Source organism: Corvus moneduloides, chromosome Z (genome assembly GCF_009650955.1).
Source record: "Corvus moneduloides isolate bCorMon1 chromosome Z, bCorMon1.pri, whole genome shotgun sequence".
Lineage (NCBI taxonomy): Eukaryota > Metazoa > Chordata > Aves > Passeriformes > Corvidae > Corvus > Corvus moneduloides.
In genome coordinates, this window is record NC_045511.1 from 23,725,650 (window position 1) to 23,743,236 (window position 17,587).

At 37.2% G+C, this 17,587-nt stretch overlaps 1 protein-coding gene across 2 annotated transcripts in view; it reads right to left on the minus strand.

Annotated features, from left to right (window-relative positions):
* The window catches only part of JMY (junction mediating and regulatory protein, p53 cofactor), a 69,583-nt gene that overhangs the window by 31,428 nt on the left and 20,568 nt on the right, over positions 1–17,587 (minus strand). For both annotated transcript variants that reach the window (XM_032095986.1, XM_032095985.1), the window contains exons 3-4: positions 5,104–5,254; positions 3,092–3,261 (exon numbers count right to left, since the gene is read on the minus strand). In XM_032095986.1, the coding sequence (XP_031951877.1) occupies positions 3,092–3,261; positions 5,104–5,254 (321 nt within the window). The remainder of the gene's footprint in view (positions 1–3,091; positions 3,262–5,103; positions 5,255–17,587) is intronic.

A 17,587-nucleotide genomic window follows, 5' to 3' on the forward strand; every position in this document is an offset into this window, starting at 1 on the left:
TGCACTGGTGTCTGCCTGATAAAGGACTTGGCAACTGTACCTTAGCCCTACATACAGAATACAGATGCTGTTAGTTATCTGTTCTGTTTTAGGGGTACACCACCACTATATTCAACTTTCAGGTGCAACAGAAGTTGGAAATTAGCATCATGGGCAGATATCCTAGATACATAATAGCACCTCATGAAAAAGTAAAATGAAGACCCTGAATTTCAACGATTAATGTAAAACTTCATGTAAGATACTAATAATTCAAAACAGTATCATCACTTTTGGGCATATTTCAGCATATTCTGTTAAAAATTTCTCTTCTTAATTGAGAGCAATTCTTATGCGTTTTTACCTGATCTGTACCACTAATTTGCTGCATTCTTAGTAGCTCTCAGGCTGATTAACACAGTGAAAGAAACAAGAAGAAATTTAACATGAGAATGGTATGGGAAACATTCTGCAGTCGTGCTGGTTTTGGATGAGGCTGTGTTTTGGATTTGTGCTGAACACAGGGGTTGATAATATAGAGATTTTTTGTTATTGCTGAGCAGGGCTTACACTGAGCCAAGGCCTTTTCCACTTTTCCTATGGCCACTCTGGCAGGGAAGATGGCAGTGCATGGGAGGTTGGGAAGAGACACAGCCAGGACAGGTGACCCCGACTGACCAAAGGGATATTCCAGACTATGTGACATCATGCCCAGTATATAAAGTGGGGGGAAGAAAGAGGAAGGGAGGGACATTTGGAATGCTGGAGTTTTGTCTTCCCCAGTCACAGTTACCTGTGATGGGGCCCTGCACTCCTGGAGATGGCTGAACACCTGTCTGCCCAGGGGAAGCCACAAATTAATTCCTTGTTTGCTTTGCTCATGTGTGTGGCTTTTACTTTCCCTACTAAACTGGCTTTATCTCACCCACCCATGAGCGTTCTAGCTTTGAACCCTTCCCTGATTCCACTTGTGAGGGAGCAAGTGAGCAGCTACATGGGTCTTGGTTGCTGGCTGGGGTTAAAACACCACAGCGGTGGAACAAAAAACTCAAACGGAGAGCCAAGTTCAATTTCCTATAATGCCACAACTTCCTGCATTAACTAAAGCAAATAATTTAATCTCTACAGTCTTTGTTGTTGCATTCATACCAATCAGAGAATGGATGCATTCACTGAATCATAGAGTGGTTTGGGTTGGAAGGGACTTGAAAGCTCATCTAGTTCCAACCCCCACACCATGGGCAGGGACACATTTCTCTAGACCAGGTTGCTCAGAGCTCCATCCAAGTTGGCCTTGAACACTCCTTGGGACGTTGATCCACACCTTCTCTGGGAAACCTGTTCCAGTGTTGCTCCCTCAAAGTAATGAATTTCTTCCTAATACATAATTTAAACCCATCCACTTTCAGTTTAAAGCCATTCCCCCCTCGTCCTACCACAATATGCCCTTGCAAAAAATTTCTTCTTGAAGACTGATGTTCAAAAATCCATAGACAACCTGCTGAACACCACCAGTGTCCTTATAAAAAGTCATATGGTGGTTTTGCTCTGAATTGTCTTTTTTTTTCAGCTAAAATCCAGATATATTAATTTCTTGAGCATTTTAGTCTTTTCAAATGAATATCCTGTTTTTATCTTCTAGAATACAGTTGCTAAATGGTTTGCCAGAGGAGGTATTTCAGTTCTACAAGTATTTTCTTTATTAGACTGCCACCACTCTTCGCCAAGACAGGATTCTCAGTCACATTTCTCACATTCAACTTAAGGCTTTTACATTTTCAGAACACAAGATGTGTTTCAGAGCAGAAGCTGGTTGGTCCTCATATCTCCCTATCACTGTATTCAGACCCAGAGCTCTCAATACCTTGTAATACATCACTCCAAAGAAGCATGCCCATTAGCTGTTCCTTACTTCTCTGTCCCCAAAAGCCCCAAATTCACAGCTCAGCACTTTCATCTCAATGTATACTACAACAAACTTTTCCTTTTCCTGCGCAGTTCCTAATACTTCAGCATATCAGAATGAACACTCACTCATCTACCAGACTGAGATCTCATTCAACAAAAATTCACAGGTCCCCTCAGGGAGAAAAATAAGACGTGCTACAAGAAGAAGATGTACAGTTACTCTAAGTAAGTGAACATATTCAATATATTTCCAATTAGGACTACTGGATTGTCTCATCAGCTCTTGGCTAAGGATGACAACAGCCTGACAAACTCAGGTTTTCAGACAACTCTTCGTTTTCTAAATCTGAAGAGCATTGAAATGCAGTAAACCTATTTTTGTGCTCTGGGTCTTGCATGTACTCTTCTCTTCCCCAAAGACCAAGCTGTCTTCTACAGAGGCTCCTAAAATAGACACATAGTCTGTCAGCCTTACAAACCTACCACCCTGTGCAGTGCTAAAGTCGTGAATTCTCTGGATAACCTTTTCATAACAGTGCCATCAGTTTAGTCAAATTTTGCTGAAACGTTTGAAAAGTTCTCTTAAAACAATCATCTAATTGCTAGAACACACGTTAACATTAGTATGACAGAAAGTTCTTTGCACCAAATGTCCATATGATAGCAAAGTTTAAAAGAGAATCTGTAGCATTGTTGCTTTTGAGGAGGTGTCATAAAACTCAATAGATGTGGACTTTTTCCTACTAAGGCATTTAAACGTAGTTTCATGCATGAACTCTCTCCTCAGGAAAACTGTAGCTAGTACAGTCCCCTCTGGAAGACTGCCTTAGTAACTAAGGTAAGCAGAGAAAGAGAGTGCAACACAACCCTCCAGCTACCCATGTATTTAGTAAGGGTCAGACACCTTCCATCTGGAATGTCAGAGCTATTCTGAAAAGGTGGTCATGCCTCTGAGAGCTAAACTGCAGAGCTTATGCAGCAGCAGATTTCTGTCCCATCCCTTTTCTTCATTTTACTCATCCCACTGGACAGCTGTAAACATCAACAGTAAAAACTGCCTTTCTGGTTGACTAACCAGGAAAAGGTGAACAGAAAACATACGTAAGTGGCACAAAACTCACCACACCTACATTGCAACATCATTTGTCTAGCACTGCTTCTTTATGCATACTTTAATTTTCTACTTACTGGCATGAAAACTTACCTCCTCTTTCAGCGCATGTTTTTTCTGCTCCAAACATATTTCTTTAGCACGCATCAACTGCAAAGTCTCCTTAGAAACCGCATACTGAAGCTTTTCCATACGTTCCACTGCTGCTGCCCATGCTGCCTTACCAAATTTTTTCTGGTCTGCTCGCATTCGATCATACACCGCTGCAAAGGAAAAAAAAAGGCAGGCATCTTACTAGTCTACTCTTTAGACAACTAGTGATCCTACTGCAAAGAAAATGCACACATTTGTACTTAATAAAAATCTCATTAATGCAAACATTTGGTCTTAAACTGCATCTCAAATTTTCCCCACTTCTGTAAGCACCAATTATCAGCTACTAAAGTCTACAGCTTACCTTAATAACATTTATAGTACAGTCATAAATTTAAATAAATCTGAAGAGTGAAAAAAATGACAATTTAAAACAAAAATTTCAGCTTAACTTCAAGTGGAATTCTGTAAAAACACTGCATTAAATTAAAATAACATCTACCTATTACCTCAAAACCCAGGAGTCCCTTGCCTGATTCATATTTACTATTCTTGGGTCCCAGATAACATCTAGGCTGACCCACACAAGATTTTCACCATTGTTAATACATAGATCACACGATACTGTACTTAGCTTTGCAAAGCAAATGCCACAAAAGTAATGGAATCAAAGGGGTGGCATTCAGTCACCACATGCTATTACATGCTGTTCTTAGGTAATAAGAAATACCTTTATGTTCTCATGTGTTTTTCCTCTGCCATCTGTTAGTATCTGGGTATGTAAGCCTACCCTGCTATCAGCAGGAGGCCAAGAAAAACCCCAAACATAGAAACCAGGCAAATAACCTGTATATTAAAGGTCTGTGGCTGTAATCAGCCTTCTGGCATGTCACTTTCCACTGCTCTTCCCCCAAATCCTGACTGCTATACATAAAAAAGCATGTGAACAAAAACAAGTGAGTATCTATGAATATGCATTATCAACTAGTAATGTATCTTATCAGATGCCTTTCTTATATTAGAAAAGGAGGGAAGCTGATTAGTGCATTTAGAATTTGCTCTAATTAAATTTATTCCAACATGCTTTAACCTATCAAGTCACCCTTTCAGAACAAGGTGAAATTTCACGTTCTTTTTAACTTGGGTTGTCACTGAAAAGAGTAAATTTGCAGTGCCTGCTTCTCTAGAGTCAGATGTAGCAGTCATGTACAGAAATAACAGGAAATCTACTAGTCAAAAAAGGATTTCTTCTACATCTCATTTATCTGTTTGCACAATCAGTCACCAAGGCAAAAAAAGAAACAGGGACCTACAGTCAGGCAGGAGAGGACAGCAGTACAAACTTTTTCAGTGAACTAAAAAAGGCCTGTTTGCCCTATTAAACTGGTTATTTAAGTTAAAATGGTACAAGGATGGGAGCACAGATGTACATGCCAAGTTATTTGACCTCTCTTTACTGCACCAACTTCTTAGTAAAACCATCACATTTTTCAAACACAGAAAAGCCAACGTTATATCCATGAAGGCTTCTGAACAACAGAGCAGCTTTCACTGAGTAGTTAAACTGAGCAGTTGCTTAATATTTAGAGCTAGGAAAAAAATTACTGAAAGGCAAGGGAGAATAGAAAAGGAAATTAACTGAAAGACAATTAAAACTTACTATGGGGGTCTGCCATATCTAATACAGAAAACAGAATCCACCAGAGACTCTATGCTTCCTAAATCCTTTGCAAATACATAGTACCGCTAACACAATTACAGTGGGAAAGTGACTATAAAACTTCTGCTTAAAATTTCTATTCTGTTCACCTCTGATGATGATCTGAAAAGGGTTATAGGTGAAAGACTCAAATAGACACAGAAGAAAAAGCAAACAGGAATGACAACTGCATTTTTCTCATGAAGGATTGATGAAAAAAATAACTATTGTAAAAATAGTACAATGCAGAACATGGTAAACATTAAATAATTTAATTTTTTATGTGATGGACAGGATGGCAGAAAATAACTACCTTTTTGTGTTTTAGCTGTTATTTCAAAATATTTAACTGTAAGATCTTGAATAGAAAGCACAGCCATGTGGGCTTTTTTCTGCCAATCAGCATCTTCTTTTTGCAGACTCTCAATTCTTCTGGGGCCTAGGTAGTCATTCTCTATTGAGATCTGAAAATAAATCAGCCCATAATTAAAAACACAATTAGTTGCAGCTATTCTGCCAACAGCAAACAGTTTCAGGGATAACAAAGAAAGTTAAAGAAAAAGGAGATAAAACTACCACCACAGTTTCTATTCAACAGCAAAAAACTTTTCAGAAGCACTCCCTCCTCTTGAAAAAGTACATCCACCTTTCATAACTATTCTTCTTACTGGAAGCATAAAACCCACATATATAAGTTTGATTTGTCAGCATCTTTTCATTATGTATCTTACTACCTGCAGATAACAAGCATGCTTCATCCAGGCTTTATTCCAGCCTGGACTATTTCATTCTGAAGTAAATAAATGCTCTTCAATCAGAATGAAGCTGGAAACCAGAGTTGTGTTTGGGGTAGTGGTAAGTGATCATCAGTATTTTACAAGTTTTTTCTTTGTTATAGATGACTTAAAAAAAATATGTTTTCCTCGTGCCTAGGAGCTCAAACATCCTGTCATTGTCAAGATCAAGGCAATTTTTTTCCAAGGTGACAACAGTCTGAAGACAGTAAAAGACCTGGAGTTTGTTTTAAAATTAATAAAAACATAGCTTTCTCTCCCAAAGCAAAGAATTTTTACACACGTCACACTACAACAACAAACTACATATTTTATATCTTCATTAAAAATTTAAGCCTGTCATGCAATACCAAAGCATTAATTTTGAATATTTTCCCTATCTATCAGTCAAGAAGTCACCTTAATATTATAGACAAAACTTTCCAAAACCAGAAGTGCTCATAACCTTTTATGGCCCCAAATATTTCAGCCTGAAGTTCTAATGCCTCAAGTATTAATATTGATTTCACAAAGCTCCAATTTGGTCTAAAAGAGCCACTCCACTCTACAGTTCGATTGCAAATGGAAGATTTTTAAGTGACTGTTCAGGACCTACTTCTGCATATTCACTTGTCCCATCTCTTAAAGGGATGATTTTTACAAGTAAAAACAAATAGATGCCTTCTAAATACTTGTGCATTTCTTGAAAAACATTTAGAGTACATTAATAAGATATTTGAATCTACTCCTTATGTATTTCCAAAACTCTTAGAAAGGCAACAGATGAAGTATAATGTGGACAAGGGGTAAGTGAATAACACTTTTACTAGACAGACTGTAACATGTCATTCTATGGAACATGTATGTACCATGTTTCCCATAGGCATGAGTGGACAGACTGGTTTCTAAATAAATACTGAACTGTATATATATATATATATATATATATATATATACACACACACACACCAGTTAAATTAATGCTTTCCATTTACACAGAACTCTGAAACAGCAAATTCAACACAGTTAAAAGTCTTCCTCTTCTGCTCCTTGGTAGAGATGAGGTAACTTGACACTGAATTGACACAGGATCACTGAGTAATGTGAGTAACATTCTTATTAGGCCTGAGTTCTAGGAGAGTAAGCCTCAAAGTACCATTTTTTCACAAAGTTTTATCTGCCAAAACATTATTTACACATGGCGCAAGCTAGAGAGTTTTATGATTGCATAATACAATTGTATCTTTGTTCCCTAGGTCAAGTACTTACAAGTAACAAAAAAGGGAAGCAGCTTTTCATTAACCACAACCCTAAGTATATCATCCATATACCATCATTCACACTAAAGGTACTCATATAATAACACACAGAAAATCCATGAAGCCTTGGCTTTAGCAATTGCATGAACAAGAACAGATCAACAACTTGCCTTAAGGCTGCAGGGACAGTGGCATGCTTAACAGAAGTGTGAAAGCAGCCCCAGAAAAATAAAAAGGATAGAAGCATTTCCCTAATGCTGCTTGACCTACCCTCATGCGCAGCCCACACCTACAATCTAGCCAGATAGTCAAACTCTATGCGTGGTTCTTAAGTGTTGTGAAGTGCAATCAAAAAACCAAAGATACCACTAATGTTCATTTTCGGACTTTGCATTCTGCAGCTTGCCTACGGGACACACACATACAACGTTAACTTTCTGGCTCTGAAGCCATGAAATAATGGAGGATGGATGTTCTGGTTTTGGCTGGATTAATATTCTTCATATTAGCTGGTATGGGCTCTGTTTTGGAATTGTGCTGCAAACAGTCTTAGCAATACAAAGATATTTTAGCTATTGCTAATCAGGGCTGACACAGAGCCAAGCCTTTTTCTGCTTCTCACCCCACTCCACTAGAGAGGAGACTGGGGGTGTCACAAGAAGGTGGAAGGAGACACAGCTGAGAAAGCTGACCCCAACTGACCAACAGAGACATTCCATACCATAGCGCACTGTGCTCAGCAATAAAGCTGGGGGAAGTGGGGAATGTTTAGAGTGACAGGTGTTTGTCTTTCAAAGTCACTGTTACCCTGCTCTCTTGGAGATGGCTGCCCATGGGAGTCAGTGAATGAATTCCCTGTTTTGCTTTGCTTCATGTGCACAGCTTTTTCTTTGCCGATTAAACTGTTGTTATCTCAACTCATGAATTTTCTCAGTTTTACCCTTCTGATTTTCCTCGCTCCCACTCCACTGAGCTGGAGCGAGCAAGCAGCTATGTGGGGCTTAGATGATGGTCACTGTAAACTGTGACAAGGAATGAGGCTCTCACTGTTATAAAGGGAGCATCCAATCTACAGGTGAAGACACAATCTAAGTGCCAGTGGGAAACAGTCTCTGACAGGTGAAAAATCCTAAATGCTTTCTAAATAAAGTTGAATAGCTATAATCTAAGGATGAACCTTAAACTGAAAAGCTTGTTCCCTTCACTTCTGAAGCTGTTGGACCAGAGTACCACAGCTACAACCTCTCCACAGCTATGCTAGCCTGAGAACTGAGGTTCAAGGTGACAAATTCAGAATGAGAAAGCTCAAGAACAAGCGAGAGCTGCAAACGCTCAGAAGAGCCAAGCTTCCAGGCTAGAGTAAGAACCCTCAGCCACAGAGATCTTTGATACTCTTTGGATACACGACAGACAGGACGTAATTTTGGGAAAAGTAGACTTCTCAGAAGGAGACTCCAGAATGGTATTCAATGAATAGAGTCTGCACTGCCTCCTTGAAGACAGCTCCCACCTGTGTTTCTATTAGGTCAATGACTTTTGGAGTGGCAGCAAACTTTAAGAGTGGTGCCTCAGGTCTGGCTGTCTTCTGCTGTCTTCTGCTCCCTGCTTCCCACTGCAGGCTTGTGATGTTCCTGCCCAAGCTTGCTTTGCTGGGTTCACCTGACATACACGCCCTGTGGTCTCTGAGAGCCACTCCATTCACCTGAAGGTGCTCCAATGCTCCCTGTGGATAAAACCAGTCTCTTCCCATCCAGCCAGTTCATTCCACCTGATCCAATTTCTCCATCAAGAAAGTAAAAATGAAAAATAGTTATTTAAAAAAAACCCACAAAAAACCATAGCGTAAATGAAAATACTGATTGCAACCTTTCCAAAGGTAATTACAGTCATTCTTTATAAACAAAACTGAATAACTATGACAAACTGGAAGATAGAGGGCATACAAAAAGCCACTTCTGGCGATGGACATGGCACACTTTGGGAAAACTTATTAAAAGGAGATAGCCACATTGTGAGTGCAAATACAGACCAGCACCAACCACTTAAGAGAAGAATTACCAGTTTTCAAGTGCAACCTACCTAGAGAATTATTACAACCTACTGGTCATTAATTAAATGTATGCTTGTCATCCTTTCAGGGCAGGACAGACAATCCCCAGAGAAAAACAGAGATTAACAACTGAGACACAGGGGTAAAATATATATGGTCCCCCTTGGCAAATGGCTGTCTGGGAATTATATTCCAGTCCAATAAAGTGCCAGCAGAACAAATCTATACAAATATATTAAATCCTAATATTCAATTTAAATTATATAATTGGGGTACATTTATATAGAAGATAGAAATTATTTACAGTATATGTTATCACAGGAACTACAAAGCAAGCCCATGGGGGAAAAAAAGGCAGTTTAAGTGAAGACCACAGCTGTAACAGGAGGAAAAGCTGGGGAGTAAAGATAAGGAACGTGCCTCTGGAGCTTGCAGCTTATGAAAAGGCAGGTTTCCTCCTCACCTACAAACACCTTCATGACAGAAGTGACCACTCCCTCAATTTATCCTACCTAAGAATTTAGAAAGGAAAAGGGAGTAACACGTGGACCATTAAATATCAACATGAACAGGCTCATGAGTTTTGAAGACTTTGTTTACTATATTCTCTTCAGTAATTAATCACCTTGATGTGAGACAGTAACTCTCATTATGGAATTAATGGAAGCTCTTACGTGCTTCTGCGTTCCATTACTGTTTGCAATACACGCATAACCTGCTTATGCTTTATTTTGCTCACCTTTATGATGCAAGCATCTTCAGTTTTTATAGCTCATAGAAGAGGAGATGTCATTTTAGAGACTAAGCAAATAATTTTTAATTACTATTGTCCATGCTAGATATGACTAAAAGAAGGCAACAAAGAATTGAAATGGACAGAGTGAGCAAGGAATAACCAAAAAGTGCTGTCATCTAATGACATTTCTTGTAAACCTGTGTATCTGCTTTTGATTTAATAAAAATTTTAGTTAAAAATTAAGTAACTGTAATGTAGTTGAAGTTTCTTCCCAACCTAAAAGGCTTTTCAATTACCTAACATTTTACAAAGTGAGCTTTTGGTCTGGAATTGCACATTTGGACTCAAAAGTTTTGAAGAAAGCCTGGTCTAACAGAAAAACATCTCACAACTAGATCAGAAGCCAAATCCACAGTTTCTCTTCTACTCATCACTTTCTCATTAAAACATTCCAGCTATTCTTCCTTTAAAAGCCCTATATTCTCCTTGAGAGGAATCTAAGGTTCACAGTAAAATTCACTGTGATTTTTTTCCCCCGCTGATGCCACTTGCTTTTGTAGACTTTCATGTTTTACAAGTTTTACTTCAAATGATGCTTTGAAGCTAAGAAAATTATGACAGCTTCCACAAAAGTGGTTGTCGCAAAATACACAAGAAAGGATAGAAAGTGCAGAAGCCATTAACTTTAACACATCACACAAACACCTATTTTCATCAGCTATTGCTTCAGACTAATGGAACACAAAAGAACACATTTCAAAACTGTATTGATATGTTTCTGAAGGAGAACAAATGAATTCTTCAGAGAAAACAAACTGAAAGGAGGTTCCTAAACTAGCCTGTAAACAAATGAGAATGGATCAACAGAGGCAACGCTGTACTGGAAACATCCTTCTCTGGAACAGTTTGCAAATTGTAGAGTTTTGAAGAGAGTAAAGTAAGCTTATTGTGAGAAAATATGACAAATAGGCCTGAAACTATGGGATACACATACATTATACGTCTACTAAGTGAAGGTCTAAAAAGAACTTTCCACGTTCTTTTCTGGAGAATGGACAAGACTGACAGAAAAAACGACTTGGCCCAGGCCATGTAATAACTTAGGCAGGGATGTGTCACATCTCTCCAGCTCCCTTTGTTATCCTTCTCTTAGATGGATTTGTAATAGGCAGAAAAGGAGAAAAATGTGAGCTGTAACAGCAAGTCAGTTAACTGTAAGAACAAAAAAAAGAGTAAGTTGAGTGACTAGTGCTGATGCCTTTTCCTGGTCTTAAAATCAAGAGTCATGCATGGTTAGAAGGGGAAAAGGGATTGTACCTTGGTATTTATTTTAAGGATCCTCAGGCGCACACCTCCAGGTCATATGCATCGATATGCACCCCACAAAAAAAAATGCCTCCCCCCTGAAGATCAGGTATAACATTATAGGTCTTACTAATTAGCATATCTATCAAAGACTCCCCAATGAGAGGCTCGAGTGAGACCCCCTCCCCAAGGAACCTTCCCCTGGATGGTTCTATCTTAGTTTACAGAATGTGCTCTGGAGAGGACCTTGGGGTTTGGGGCACACTGATCCCTGGCTACAAAGCTTCTAAAATGTTTAGTCTCTCAGCTTGACAAACAAGTCCAAGAATGTAGGCAAAAAGCACTAAGAATACAGAAGTTGTAAAAAAGGTATAACAGGCAAGAAATCTTCATGGCATCAGTGCAGATGACAGTGGCAAAACACAAAATAGAATATATGTAAAAACATGTTTCAGATCAAAGGCTCAGCTATCTTCATTCTCCAGGAGGTCAAACAAGCAATTCCAACCACAGCCTGCTAGACATAGTAGCCAGAAAGCATGCATTCCAGCTTCATCTGGTCAGAGACTTCTCCAAATTAGTCTTACATTTTTGTTGTTGTTTTTAATTTAACTGTGCTCCCAGCTATTAACATAAACCCAGCACTATTTCCCCAAATATGTTATAATTCTATACATAACACCCCTAAATATATTAAGTGAAAGCACTCAGCTTTAAAAAGGGCGATACAGTTTTCCTATTTTTATCCTAAGGAATACAGACACAAACTTCAATACATAAAAACTAATTTAGTTTGCATGGTCTAGATTCCTCAAAATACCTGACACCTGGGACTAAAAATACAGGAGTTTTGATTATCTTCAAACATCGGAGAACAACATACACAATTCAGTCAAGACCATAAAGGAAGCAACAAACTGAAAGGAAACAAGATGTTAGGACATACAGAAAGAAGACTGAATAATAATGTCATTGTACTGAGAAGTGCAGTGGTGAATGTTTGTTCCAGAACTATGGAGAATGCAGAAAAACTAAGTAGTAGTCAGAAGAGAAAAATCATAGAAGATATAGGTTATGGCAAGCATAAGAGGAGACTGGGTTTATTTAACTGGTGTTTTTCGCCAGACACGTAAGAATTTATGTAAAGAGTGTTAGAAACACTAAGTTACAGTATTTTATATTGGCAATCGACAGAATTAAGGCTAAACAATGTACCCTGCACTACGCCTTCCTTATTTATTCATCTGTATATCATAAAACCTTTATATACATTTCAGCTTCATTGACTGAATCCTAGACTAAAAGAGAATTCACCTTCAAAAAGGAAGTTTTTATGTTTTAAAAATTGTATTTTTAAGAAGACATATTCTACCAGGTATTTGAAAATGTTGTTTAAGCCAAGTAAACTCAAAGGCTAAGGCAAGTGGGCTTGAGTGTTTCCTGACATTCTAGATTCTGTTTGTGCATGAAAGTGATTGGATGGCTTTTTAAAGTATCTGTTAAAAAATCTGTAATTTATACAACAGACAAAATGTTAAGTATATCTATCAAGAGTTCATCAAAATAAGGTTGACAATATTTATGTACAGATATACTGAAAAAAGAAAAATAATGACACAAGTATTAGCCAGAAGAAATCAGATTAAAGGCATAAATAGCCACGAACATGTATACTGAAAATAACTGTAACAACTAGCAAATAAAGCCCTGTAAGTTTCAGTATGAAGTTAGCAAATATGATGAAAGCTTACAAAAGGTTTTTTTCAGACCATTATTGGAAAAAAGAAGTACTAAAAAGTATTAGATTTCAAACTATTTAGAGATATAGGTAAAAAATCTTTTGGCAAAATTTAGCCTCTCAGCAAGTTTTTCAACCTCTGAAGGCCTTCAGTCCCTTTCCTTGACCTCCACAGTCTGAATAACATTGCATCAAAGTCTCCTCCTTTTTTCTCTTTCCTTATCTCCAACACTGCAAAGGAAAGAAAAAAACATACATTTCTAGGTTTCACCCTCCTTGTCTCTAATCCTCAGGGACACGTAATTTAGAATTTTCTGCATGTTTACCAGCCTTTCAAAGTTTCATCAAGATGCCTTTTTGAATGGATACACTGATTTCACATTTTTCTGCACTATTTCCTCCATTACTAGCACTTGAGAAAAAAAAAATCAAGACAAGGTATGGATACACGGATAACTCTCAACTTCTGTTACAGGCTTCCTGAGCTTATGGTTAATCTGAATCATTAACAGCCACTGATGACTCTGTCTCCTTCTGAACACATACGTATTTGGCGTCCACAGTTAAACTGTGGAAATTATTGCCACAGAGCATGTAAGGTGTACTAAGAGTTTGGTTTTGCTTTGTTTGTAGGTTGTTTTAAAACACCACAGGTTCATCGAGGTGATATTATACCCCTATTTTCTATAATTTCTACCCCTTAACATTCATGATTTACAGATCTTTCTTATCTTAGAGGAATCACATGCTTTCCAAAGAAGGCAATCCAATTCTTTTGGATTGCCTTCTTTTTCCAATTCTTTTACTCTGGTCTTGCACTGAGGATGTTTAATTGGGAAACACCCTTACTTTCCATACTGTAACTACTCTGACACTGTGGTACATTTTTGAGAGAAAGAAACTACAACTGTAACCTTCAAGATGTAAGTATACCACTGATGTATATCAAAGTGTGATGTTTTCTATTCTGCGCTTGTTTTTTTATCTCCCTAGTAATTCAAAACCTTTTTCCTTCCTCTTTCAAAATGCTGAATAGCAAGCTGTTTTCAGCAAACTCAAGATAACGCTTATACATTTTTCCTTGAGAATAGCAGTTAGTTAATTAGGTGCATATGAATATGTATATATGCTTTTGGAGGTTGTCATCAACCTGCACATGCACTACTTTTTATTTATTGAAATTTCACCTACTATTTTATTATCCAGCTTTTGTTATGGCAACTTTTTAAAAAAACAAAACAATAAACCTTTCAGAATTCAAAAATAATCAAATTTTTCTACAAGTCTTACTAATCAGTTTTATAGCTGAACACCCAAAACAATCTTGCACTCTACTCACTTGGCAGACAGGCAGATTTAAGCAATCAGATACACACCACAGTTTTGCAGTCAGCTACCTCTCACCAGGAACTAAGTTTCATTACATGATTTAGAGTACCAGCCTGCTCTCTATTAGATCACCTCTTTGGAACATTATTTTTTTTGAGAAAGTCCGTAAACTTCTGAGTTTAAGTTTGCAAAATGTTCTGAGTCCATAAAATAGTCCAGAGGATTTATAGCTCAGATTGTAAACAGAGACTGACATACAACCCTTTTGAATCAGACGATAAAGACAACCAGCGTAATTCACCATTTTGCATCAGATTCTCAAATGAGCAAGCAACATTTTCCATGAAGTTTCTAACCATTTTGCATAAACTTGTATTTCTTCCTTAGTCTACAGGTTTTTCAAAAGTTAAGTTTATTTAAGTACTATTCCTGATGATGTGAGGACACACCTTCAGCTACAAGTCTATTAAAAAAAAAAGTTAAAAATCCTTTGAAGTTTTACAGTTTCTCCACTAAGTACTATCATAAGAGTTTTTTACCAGACATTTTTCACCAACATGTTGTCAGCAAGTCACTAGTCTTAACCATGGAGGCTCTGGTTCACAAAAGTACAGGACTGAAACTGAGCTGAATGCCATGCAAATAATCTATACATTTTAACCAGTGTTGCTTTAGTGGCTTTCATTATGCCTTCTGTAGCTTTGCTTTCACGTTCTTCACTTGAAGTCCATGATGTACTACAAAATATTATATGAGGCTTAAGAAAAAATGCACAGTTCAAAAACCAGCTCACCAAGACATCAGTTATTCAAGAGCCAATAATAAAAATGTGGATTTAGTAACACAGAATTTATCTGTTTGATGTATGGGAGCAACACACCAAATCAAGAGTGTGAAGTACTGATAACCCATTCCCTTCTCCAAAACATCTTCAGGTGATTGTGAGACTTTTTAAAAAGGATATTCTGTAAGTACTTTTTAAAATAACTTTCTCAGTTTTGCTAGCTATTCTCATCACTAAATTTCTTCTCCCTTGGACTTGTTTCATACTTCATGAAACTAATTTTTAACCAAAATTTTACATATTCAATAAAACGTAATTTATTTCTAAGTATTTAATTTTGCATAAATCAAAGCTAAATTTGTTATAAAGTTCACTACTGCAATTCACCACCATGTATTAAATAAACAAATCCACATACAGTTGAGCCAGAGCTGTATTTTAATATACCAGAATCTGCGTAAGCAAGCCTGAAAATGAAGCAAAGCAGACTAATAAAAGATTCCAAAATTTTTAAAAGCAGGGTGTTATGAATTAACAACGTATATGCTGCTCTAATCTCTAGCTTCCAGTGCTAGACCTCAATATTAATGTATTTAAAGTCCAAAATCTCCCCACATTCATGTGAACTAACATGTAAGAATAATTAACACGTACGCAACGAAGCTAAGAGTGTGTTTAATGTATTTAACATATGATAAGCTTTCAATGTTCTTATTTCCTGGAGATGAGCTGAGAGGTAATGGTGGCTCTAGGCTTTCACCCGTAATGAGATATTATCAGTTCCCAGTTAAGCAAAACCAGTTCAACTCAGACCTTCAAGAATGCATGTTTTGAAGTTTTGCTGGCACCTACATGTAGGTTGTGAAGCAATTTGTTACATTTTATCTTTAGTCCAATACCAGGACATCAAAAAAACCCCTCAAGCATGAAAAAAGAAGGCCTCCCACTGATTTCACTTGGCATTCGATCAAACCCGGTGCCTATTCATCATGACTGTGAAGTACTGTCCACAACTACAAGGCCATTAAAATTCTAAGTAGCAAGGTAGTTTCTTTGTCCGTATGAAAACTGTTGAACACAGCTGTACAGAAACAAAAGGCTTTGGGGTTTTGCCCATGAAGCTATTTTTTGAAATATGTTTTTTTTCTTTTCTAAATAACCAGATTTGGTTGTATCAAAGAATACTTCATATCTTAGTCTTAAAGGACTTAAAGCTTGATCACAGTAACTGTCAGTAGTTCTGTAGCCAAGTATCAACCATTAACTGGTCACGCCCCTCCATACTTTCTGAAGAACTCAGCATTGCATATGGAAGATCTGACAAAGTTTAGATTTACTTTCTGAAATCAAGGGTACCAGAGCAGAGATATCTATTCTGATTTTTCCAAATTTCAGAAGCAGTTAGCCTTTGTATTTCCAGCTACTGATGTCTACTAACTCCCACTTTCCTGCTATGGCAATGTGTTTTCTGCACATACAAAAAAATATGCAAAATTTTCACAGGGAAATTATTTATTTTGATTAAGGAAAACATTGTGGGCATAAATGTGATTTTTTAGAATCAAAAATATAACACTTTTTCTTAGTTCCCAAGTAGTCTAATTCTTAAAAAAAAGAGTATCTTAAATTCCATTTAGAATTCAACACTAATGCTAGATAAAATAATCTATGAACATTGTTTGTCCTGTGGTTTTACGTTCACAGTTGTCTTCCCAATTCTTGGAAGAATATACAGAGAGCCCAAAACATGTAACACATCATTTGAATTTCAAGCTTCACTTGCCTGGTGCCTATATAATATGAGAGAGTCCGAAATCGGAAGAAAAGGTCCAGTAACCCATATAATAAAAGTAACATGCTAAAACTCATTGGTTGAATGTCTTTACATACTATCACAACTAAACCAGCAACAGTCTGTAACTAAATCAGAAAATGTCTACACAAATTCAGCCCAGCTTTTATGTATATATAAATTATAACACTACCTTCAATTCCTTTATTATGCCCTCTCCAGCATTCAGTGAACATAGGGACTGTTTGGCTGGCTTATCAATACAACTTTTCACATTTACCTTACAAAATACAGTCATACTAAACACAAAGTGTGTCTACTAAGTGTATCTTATATTTTAATCTTGAAATGAGTACAGACTTGTTTCTTTGATAGGCATTTCTCAATTTGATAATACCATTCATTACAAGTTGGCTTTTATTTCTGTGTCACTCATAAAGGCCTTGAGGCAATCAAGGGTTGTTCCGATTTCATACATATAAAGATTTAAGTCCAAAACACAGCTGTGCTTGCAGTGCTCAGCTCTTTCAAGAATGCATGGTATCTGGTAAGCATCTTGACATGCTTGGAGGGAAGTCCCTATGGATTTGAGCAGCGCTTACAAACAGAGAGCATTTATATAAACAAAACCAGGTTTCTGATGCTGGAAGCCCAAAAAAGAGAAGCACATCACTTACTGAACACATTGTTCTAGGGTCAGATGACTAGTCCATAATTAAGCAAAAATGTCATCAGAAGTTACTTCTCCACAGTGACATTTCATTTCATAACAACCTACCCTTTTCTCCTTTCATGATTTTATACTTTTTTCATTCTGTTTTTCAAATCTAGAAATATTTAAGTGCTTCACAAAACAGCTTTGACTCCTCACACACCTAAATGTTCCATCCTTTACACTAAATGAAGCAAATACAACTGACAAATTAGTGTACAATCAAATTAAAATATATAAAAAACCAAGATTCTATCATGGGCAACAGTAATCTACATTTCCAAGCTTCCACACGTTTTTTAACTTTGTTATGAATTTT